The sequence below is a fragment of the Callionymus lyra genome, chromosome 18 (genome assembly GCF_982586985.1).
Source record: "Callionymus lyra chromosome 18, fCalLyr1.hap1.1, whole genome shotgun sequence".
Taxonomy (NCBI): domain Eukaryota; kingdom Metazoa; phylum Chordata; class Actinopteri; order Syngnathiformes; family Callionymidae; genus Callionymus; species Callionymus lyra.
The window spans coordinates 12,612,913-12,621,571 of record NC_141835.1 but is presented as its reverse complement, the minus strand read 5'-3'; the positions used below and the strand labels follow the sequence as shown (position 1 = coordinate 12,621,571).

The following is an 8,659-nucleotide window of genomic DNA, read 5'->3' as shown; positions in this document are numbered from 1 at the left end:
AAATTTAAAATAAATCGACATTTAACTATTAATAATAGTATCAGGATTAGTCGATCATATCATACCGGAAGTAGTTCCAGTCGCGACCAAAGTCTACCATTCGACAATTTTTTTTTAAACCAATACAAACGTGAAGAAGTGTCGCATTAGTTTAACTCATATTTTCTTTTACATAAATCTGTCCACTTTCGTTTTTTAATTTAATTTGAAAAACCGGGTCGGCAATGACGTCACGCGGACTCCATGCTGCCAACTTTACGTCGATCTCTGAAGGCAACAGAACTACAACGTTTCGGAGGAAAAACGTGAACTTTATGCTCGGATTGTGTCCGTTTGTGTCTCAACAGGTGAGTCTTGATGACCTTGAAGGTTTTCTTTTCGGAAACATCGCATGAAATGCTCGCAGCGATGTTGTTGTTGTTGGATAAACAGCAGCTATGCTAACAGCTACTGAAGCTAATCACAAGTCAATGAAGCTTATTTAAACCAAACAAACTACGGAATGCGATATAAGACATTTCAGTTGTTTACGGTTGTGTTGACGTTTGGTTAAGCGCTTCGTGTCCAGTGAATATTTCGTTTTTTTCTACTGGTAAATGTCAATAATGTGTGTCCAAGGGTCATACAAGGTGAGGGGTTAGGTTTGAAGTTGATAAAGTGACATTTAAAAAAAGTGGGGATTCATAGCCTGTAATGATGAATTATTAAGAATTGTTCTTATCTTAAATACTGCATTCATCCATTGTTTTTGTTCAAATAAATCCGTTTTACTGACCTCTTTTCCTCTCTTCACGACAGAGATGGGTGGCTTTGAAATCCGGAAGTATCGAGAGGAGGACGCGGAGGCCGTGAAGGAAATCTTCACCCTGGGAATGAGCGAACACGTGCCGTCGTCGTTCATGCACGTTCTGAAGCAACCCGTGACTCAGATGGCGCTCATGGTCACCTTCTGCGCTCTCCTCACCAGCTCCAAGTCCTTCCTGCTGCCCGTCCTGGCGCTCACCCTCCTCCTGGCCGGCTTCCGTCAGTTCGTCATCCACTCCTTCCACAAATACATCGAGACGTCCCTCGACAAAGACCTCAGCGACGTCACGGAAATCTACCTGAAGCAGAAGGACTCGTGCTTCTGGGTGGCGGAGAGCGAGGACCGGGTGGTGGGCATGGTGGCGTGTCTCCCCAACGGGGACGCGCCGGAGTGTTTGGAGCTGAAGCGCATGTCGGTGAGACGCAGTCACCGCGGGAGAGGGATCGCTAAGGCTCTGTGTGGGACGGTGGCAGAGTTTACTCGGGACAGAGGATATGCTGCCGTGGTTCTGTACACGTCTGTGGTGCAGACCGAAGCTCAGAAACTCTATGAGAATTCTGGCTACGAGAAGATCAGGGAGTTTTGCGTCCCTGAGATGGCGGCCAAAATCATGAACTTTACACTGTTTGAGTACAAACTCCAGTTGCAGAAAAGTTGAAGTGTAAAATGTATAAAACCACTGATTATTGCATTCCAGAATATGTGCTTTTCTTTTTTAGGTCACCCAAATAAGCTGTAAAAACACTATATTTTCTCAATTTCTCAAAGCCAAACACTCTTCTGAGACTGAATCTTGAATGTTCTTATAAGCACATTATATTTAGTATATAAAGCAGTAATTCCAAAAAAGATGGAGTCACATTTCAATAGCTTGTCTTCCACAAATCAAATGAAAATCAAATCTTTTGTTTCTTTTGGATTGGATGAGGATTTGCTCTCGTGTCAACAATGAATCCAGTTTTTTGAGTGACTTGTCTGATGCTTTTTTTTTAAACAAATATTGATTTTATTTTTCTTCATGATTATAGTAATCAAGTCATAACCTTCCTACTAAATATGATAGTTGCTTCTGTTGGATTGTGCAATTTATTCCAATCCAAAATGACTGCTTTAAATGTATAAGCTAATAGTATAAGTTGTCTGTCAACATTTCCTCAGGGTTGTTGTTACCATTTATACCTCCATTGTCTCTAATATTGTCAAATAAATCAATTTGAATAAACGTGTAAAAGCCTAAATCACGTTGTATTTGTCTAAATAATCACAAATTAAATATTTAATTTAACTAAAAAACGATATATGAACAACCATGGATTCATAAAAAATGTATTACTGGGTTAAATAGTTAAGCTGTGCGAAGTCATGCCTTGATCAATGAATAGGTAAGATGTGTTCAGGGCTTTCGGACAAATATTTGAAACAAATGGTTTTGACTTAACCTAAAAGGCTATTCTAGTGAATTTTAGTTCATTGAATATTCGATTTGTTTTCAAGCTTTCAAGGTTAGTTTGTGTTCAATGCAAACACATTTAACGTGTTAGTCTGCATCACCTATGGAAGCTGAGTTTGCCAGCTCCCGGTAATTACCGATTACCTTGAACGCACCGCGACGCAGCTTCTCGTGGAAGGAAAGATTCTTCATGTCTTCATGAACGTGTCTGAGCGAGAACATCATCTACCAACTTTACACAAGGTCAGTCATATCCTGCTTTTTCTCTGCACAAGTTATCTGGTCTAGAAAAGCGCTAAACAAATAAAAATGACTTACTTACTTACTTACTCATCTTCTGAAGCAGAACAAAGGTCAAAAGTGTCAGCACTTCTGTCCCTCAATGGCGACATTTAAGATCCGAAAGTTCCAAGCAGAAGATGGCGAGGCGGTCAAGGAGATCTTCGCCCTGGGAATGAGCGAGCTGGTGCCTTTGACCTTCTCCCATATTCTGAAGCAACCTGTCACTCAGATGGTGCTCATGGTCACCTTCTGCACGCTCCTCACCCAGTCCTTCCTGCTGCCCGTCCTGGCGCTCACCCTCCTCCTGGCCGGATGTCGTCTGATCGTGGCCCTCATTTTCAACCGCTGGAGGGAATCCATCTTCAAAGACGACCTCCTGGACGTGACCCAGGCGTACCTGAAGCAGAAGGACTCGTGCTTCTGGGTGGCGGAGAGCGAGGGCCGGGTGGTGGGCACGGTGGCGTGTCTCCCCAACGAGGACACGCCTGGGTGTTTGGAGCTGAAGCGCATGTCAGTGAGACCCAGTCACCGCGGGAGAGGGGTCGCTAAGGCTCTGTGTGGGACGGTTGCAGAGTTTACTCGGGACAGAGGATATGCTGCTGTGGTTCTGTACACGTCTGTGGTGCAGACCGACGCTCATAAACTCTATGAGAATTCTGGTTACGAGAAGATCAGGGAGTTTTGCGCTCCTGGGCTGGGGGCCAAGATCATGAACTTTACAATGTTTGAGTACAAAGTCCAGTTGCAGAAAAGATGAAGTGAAAAATGTATAACACAACGGATTACTACATTCCAGAATATGTTTTTTTTTCTTTCTTTGAAAAAAAAAGTCACCCAAATAAGCTGTAAATATATACTGTACATGCACTATATTTCAGAATCTACTTGTTAATTCATCGAAGCCAAACTGTAAGTGAAAGTGCAGTGAAAGTATCATGATGTTCTATTTTATGTTAGTCTTTGTATCCTTTGTCTTTGTTATTTTTCTTTGATCTATGTTCTTTATCTTTAGACTTAGATATTATCATCTTGTTCTTTCTCTTTATTTATCTTTGTTCTTGTGCTTATTTTATTTTTATGAATAATTGCTGTATTTCTGTGTCTAATCGGAAAAAAACTATTTCAGATCAATAAAGTTCTACCTTACCTAACGTAACCTAACCTGTACCTTATCTTATCTTATCTGTATCTTATCTTTTTTGTATCTTTAGACTTAGATTGTGTCATCTTGACTCTTTCTCTTTATGTTCTTGTTCTTATTTTATTTTGATTTATTTTTTATTTTTCATGAAAAATTGCTGTATTTCTGTGGCTATTGGAAAAAAAACAATTTCAATATCAATATCAATATTGATTTTATTTTTCTTCAGTATTATAGTAATCAAGTCATAACCTTCCTACTAAATATGATAGTTGCTTCTGTTGGATTGTGCAATTTATTCCAATCCAAAATGACTGCTTTAAATGTATAAGCTAATAGTATAAGTTGTCTGTCAACATTTCCTCAGGGTTGTTGTTACCATTTATACCTCCATTGTCTCTAATATTGTCAAATAAATCAATTTTAATAAACTTGTAAAGCCTAAATCACGCTGTATTTGTCTAAATAATCACAAATTAAATATTTACTTTAACTACAAAACGATATATGATTCATGATCCATGGATTCATAAAAAATGTATTACTGGGTTAAACTGTGCGTTTAGTCATGCCTTGATCAATGAATAGGTAAGATGCGTTCAGGGGTTTCGGACAAATATTTGAAACGAAAGGTTTTGACTTAACCTAAAACGCTATTCCAGTTAATTTTAGTTCATTAAATATTCGATTTGTTTTCAAGCTTTCCACGTTAGTTTGTGCTCAATTCCAGCACATTTTACGTTTTAGTCTGCATCACCTATGGAAGCTGAGTTTGCCAGCTCCCGTTATTTACAGATCACCTTGAACGCACCGCGACGCAGCTTCTCGTGGAAGGAGAGATTCTTCATGTCTTCATGAACGTGTCTGAGCGAGAACATCATCATCATCTACCAACTTTACTCAAGGTCAGTCATATCCTGCTTCTTCTCTGCACTATCCTCGTCTGCGGTGGTTATTTCTACCTTTATTTTTATTTATCTATTTTCCATGAGCTGCTATGCTAGCGGTTTGCTAGCTATTAATGCAGTTTAACGAGTCAACTACACAAATGTAAAGCGAATATTTAGGTTCAGTTGTGATGAAATAACAGGATAAATGACAGATTTATTTATTTTACTATAGTGTTTTTTTTTCAATGGAATTAAGCGGATAGTCATGTGACCTGAGTCCTCGTGATCAGATTAATATTTTCTTCTAGGAAACCTGTGTTATTGCCTCTATGAATTAAATTAAATCACAATTGACTTTAAGTTTATTTTTGTAAAATTCACAATATATTTGTCTTTTATGGTGATCAAGATCGATATTTAATATTTATGTATTTATATTATTCAATAAAGTTCTACCTAACCTATTTGATTAACAGCAGCTATAATTTTAAACTTGCAATTCTGTTAGAATTTCTCTTTACATTTGCAAATAGAAATTAAATTAAATTTTCTTAAATGTCAACACATCTATCGTGGGGTCATAATTCCTGATACATAACTTACTAGTACTTTTAATTATTCTGGATACATGAATGAATATCACATCGTTTAATAATATTCGATTTGAATAATATAACAGTTAAAATTGAATCAGCCTCCTGCAAGGGTTTAAGTAATGTCATCTGCAGAATGTGCTTTAAAATAAAAGAAGAAAACGTACTTTTGTATAATTAAAAAAGTCACACAATTGTTATGCAAGGTTACATAAGTAATGTCGAACAGAACATAAAAAAATGTTAACTAAAAATGTCGGGAGGACATTTTTATTAAATAAATTGTATTTTATATTGAAAAAAATAAGTCGCATGAGACAATATTAATGGAATAATTTGACAAGTTATTAAGGAAGAGGATTTTAAATTAATATCTTTGGTGCAAATTATTTGAGAGGCTTACAAGTAAATTGTCTTTGTTAAATATGACAAAGTTTTACATTTTTATTTACAATGACATTGCAACACCTATTATATGAATCATTTTGCCTTAATGATCAGTTTTGATCCCTTAAAGTTAATGATTGTATTTGATTAAATGGATCAGTTTCATAGGAGTAGAGAATAAGACACGATAGTGATTGTTTTTTTTTGCACTAGTTATCTTATCTTTTGCAGCAAAACAAAGTGCAAAAGTGTCAGCACTTCTTCCCTCATGATTCTCTCGAACAGGAAATGGCGACATTTGAGATCCGAAAGTTCCAAGCAGAAGATGGCGAGGCGGTCAAGGACATCTTCGCCCTGGGAATGAGCGAGCTGGTGCCTTCGACCTTCTCCCATATCCTGAAGCAACCTCTGACCCAGATGGTGCTCATGGTCACCTTCTGCGCGCTCCTCACCAGCTCCAAGTCCTTCCTGCTGCCCGTCCTGGCGCTCACCCTCCTCCTGGCCGGCGGCCGTCAGATCGTCGCCTTCGTTTTCAACCGCTGGACGGAATCCGCCTTCAAAGGCGACCTGGTGGACGTGACCGAGGCGTACCTGAAGCAGAAGGACTCGTGCTTCTGGGTGGCGGAGAGCGAGGGCCGGGTGGTGGGCACGGTGGCGTGTCTCCCGAACGAGACCTGGCCCGAGTGTTTGGAGCTGAAGCGCATGTCGGTGCATCCGAGTCACCGCGGGATGGGGATCGCCACGGCTCTTTGTCGGACGGTGGCGGACTTCACCCGGGACAGAGGACACGTCGCCGTCTGTCTCTACACGTCCATGGTCGCGACGAACGCCCAGAAGCTCTACGAGCATTACGGCTTCGAGAAGATCAAGGAGGTCGTGGCTCCTGGAATATTGGCCAAAATTGCAGGTTTTTCGCTGATCGAGTATAGATTGCAACTTAAAAGAAGCTGATTTGTCAAAATGATTACCTGAATCAGGGGTTTTCTAGTGATCGATGTCGTGAGTTTGCTCACACTATCTGTACTTGACGACAGGAAATCAATATTCACTCAGCTTCGTCTGGAAAATACGTGAAATTCTTGAGGCTTACGACTGAACTGTATTTGTTGTTTGAAAGCTGGACAATCCAGGCTTTGGTCTTGTGAAATGGATAGCGAGCTAGAAAATACTTGATCCTATTGTAGTACTGGGTTGTGAAATATGTGAAAGCCTTAATGGGAAATGCACATAAAATGATTTGAATTCAAAGAAATAATGGGGAAAAACTGAATGATTTTACATGTACATTTCTAAATAATTTAGTCAATATATTTAAAAGGAAATAATAAATAAACTGACTGAGTTTATGATCATTTGAATCTGAGACATTCTGTTCCTTGTGTTTTATTTGATTATATTTCAATAATATAATTTCATCTGTAGAATGTGATTTTCGCTTAAATAGTATTTTTTAAGAATCAAATTATATTATTCTATACATAAATTTAAATAAAATAACTTGCATGGTGACATCAAAGGAATTATTTGACAAATTCAAATAAAACAAAAGTTCTTAAATTACTTGTAAGGCTTTCTGAACATGAGGAAAAAGTCCAGATCCTTGTTAAAAAAAGAGATTTAAACATTTAAGCTTCAATGATCAGTTTCGATGCCTTAAAATAAATGATATACGGTATGTTGATGATATGGATCGGACATATGTTTTAAATTAAATTTACAAGGAAAAAAAAAAGTACAGGATTTAAAATCCCACACAGTTGATTGAATATAAACTTTTAATTGAATCTAAAATTGAAAAAGAAATGTAAACAAATCTAAATTATTTGTATGAATGTAACAGTGTACGTTAAAATTATATAAGAAACAATCATGTTTATACATAAAAAAGTAACTTCCAGATCATGTCAAACTAAATCCCTTTGATGTTAAAATAAAAAATATATTCTTAAAAATGTTTATTTAGGCCAATGTTTGTCTCTTTGTGTTCAAATTAAAAATTGATGATGAGAAATTCGTTTGGAAAGTGAAACAAGTTTCTCATTCATTCAATCACAGTTTATTATTTGACACCTGATTTATTTGTTTGTTTTAAAAAGGAAACCAGAGTACCCAAAGAAAACAATATGGTTTATTTTAGATTTTAGTTTAATATTTAAGCGCCAGACACGAAAAGACAAAACTTTATTTTATTATTATTTTTAAAATTATTATTATTTATTATTTATTATTATTTATGTATTTATTACACTCACACGTAGGGAAAAAAAATCTTAAATTTTATTTTTTCTAACACTTTCGGTCACCGGATCATTGCTCTCCCAGAGTCCGCTGAAGGGGGACGGACACTCGGACATCTCAGGACGGATGTGCCGCTGCTGGAGCTCCGCGGATGGATGTAGCCCCGCGGGCGTAAAAAAACAAGTGTTTCGCTGGGATTTTTTGAGCAACACGAGGTAGGCAACCACGTACGTGTCGACCATGTCAGAACCTCGTATACAGTTAGTTTACAAAACAAATATTAATAACTCTTATGTAACATTTTGGGTATTTTTACGCTGGAGCTCCATTGCTAGCTGCTAATGCTAGCAGCTGTTCAGGGGAGTGTCCACACACGGCTCATATCTGACTAAATAATGATTTTAAACCGAGTTATTTGACAATATAAGATTTATTGTTTTGGAAGGACAACAAAAAAACACCTGATAATGATGTAAAACAACATAATATATTCGTGAAAAACTCGTTTATACATGTATACATTGAATTTGATTGATTTAATCGACTTTTATTATTTTTAATCCCTCGTCGTTTATTAATAAAAACATCGACACGACCTCAACCATAATTTCAGATGAATTTAATAGTATTTTTTTTGTTGTCTTTTGTGTGATGTTGTATTCTATTCAGCAGCTCCACAGCAGTCAAATAACCATCTACAGTCTTTCTTGGGAATGTCTTTGTTGGTAAATGGTTGACCTATTTCTCACTTACTTCATCTTGCCATCGTTGAATCGAGAGAAATAAACATAATAGTAAACCTAAAACAATAGATTTAGGTCAGGTTTTTTCCCCTCCCCTTTAACTTTTTTTTCTCTACAACCATCTTTGATT

The 8,659-nt window shown here is 37.4% G+C and overlaps 4 protein-coding genes across 4 annotated transcripts in view; all 4 read left to right on the top strand.

Moving 5' to 3' along the window:
- The first annotated feature begins 241 nt into the window (after positions 1-241).
- LOC148060535 (N-acetyltransferase 8F1-like) lies at positions 242-2,031 on the top strand. The gene is made up of 2 exons (XM_087779914.1): positions 242-347; positions 799-2,031. The coding sequence occupies exon 2, from the start codon at positions 801-803 to the stop codon at positions 1,461-1,463; it is 663 nt and encodes a 220-aa protein (XP_087636040.1). The 5' UTR covers positions 242-347; positions 799-800; the 3' UTR covers positions 1,464-2,031.
- A 414-nt stretch (positions 2,032-2,445) lies between these two features.
- On the top strand, positions 2,446-4,111 carry LOC148060534 (N-acetyltransferase 8-like). The gene is made up of 2 exons (XM_087780005.1): positions 2,446-2,498; positions 2,602-4,111. The coding sequence occupies exons 1-2, from the start codon at positions 2,454-2,456 to the stop codon at positions 3,292-3,294; spliced, it is 738 nt and encodes a 245-aa protein (XP_087636131.1). The 5' UTR covers positions 2,446-2,453; the 3' UTR covers positions 3,295-4,111.
- A 397-nt stretch (positions 4,112-4,508) lies between these two features.
- Positions 4,509-6,800, top strand: LOC148060533 (putative N-acetyltransferase camello). Its single transcript, XM_087779992.1, has 2 exons — positions 4,509-4,583; positions 5,834-6,800. Exons 1-2 carry the CDS (start codon positions 4,533-4,535, stop codon positions 6,497-6,499), a joined length of 717 nt encoding a protein of 238 aa, XP_087636118.1. The 5' UTR covers positions 4,509-4,532; the 3' UTR covers positions 6,500-6,800.
- A 1,081-nt stretch (positions 6,801-7,881) lies between these two features.
- The window catches only part of dctn1b (dynactin 1b), a 33,222-nt gene continuing 32,444 nt past the window's right edge, over positions 7,882-8,659 (top strand). Inside the window, exon 1 of the mRNA XM_087780565.1 lies at positions 7,882-8,001. The gene's annotated coding sequence lies outside the window, so the exon portion shown is untranslated. The remainder of the gene's footprint in view (positions 8,002-8,659) is intronic.

Coding starts and splice junctions, on each gene's coding strand:
- LOC148060533 (XM_087779992.1), top strand. CDS start 4,533: ATGAACGTGTCTGAGCGAGAACATCATCATCATCTACCAACTTTACTC. Junction 4,584..5,833: donor ATCTACCAACTTTACTCAAG/GTCAGTCATATC, acceptor TCTCTCGAACAG/GAAATGGCGACATTTGAGAT.
- LOC148060535 (XM_087779914.1), top strand. CDS start 801: ATGGGTGGCTTTGAAATCCGGAAGTATCGAGAGGAGGACGCGGAGGCC.
- LOC148060534 (XM_087780005.1), top strand. CDS start 2,454: ATGAACGTGTCTGAGCGAGAACATCATCTACCAACTTTACACAAG. Junction 2,499..2,601: donor ATCTACCAACTTTACACAAG/GTCAGTCATATC, acceptor CTTCTGAAGCAG/AACAAAGGTCAAAAGTGTCA.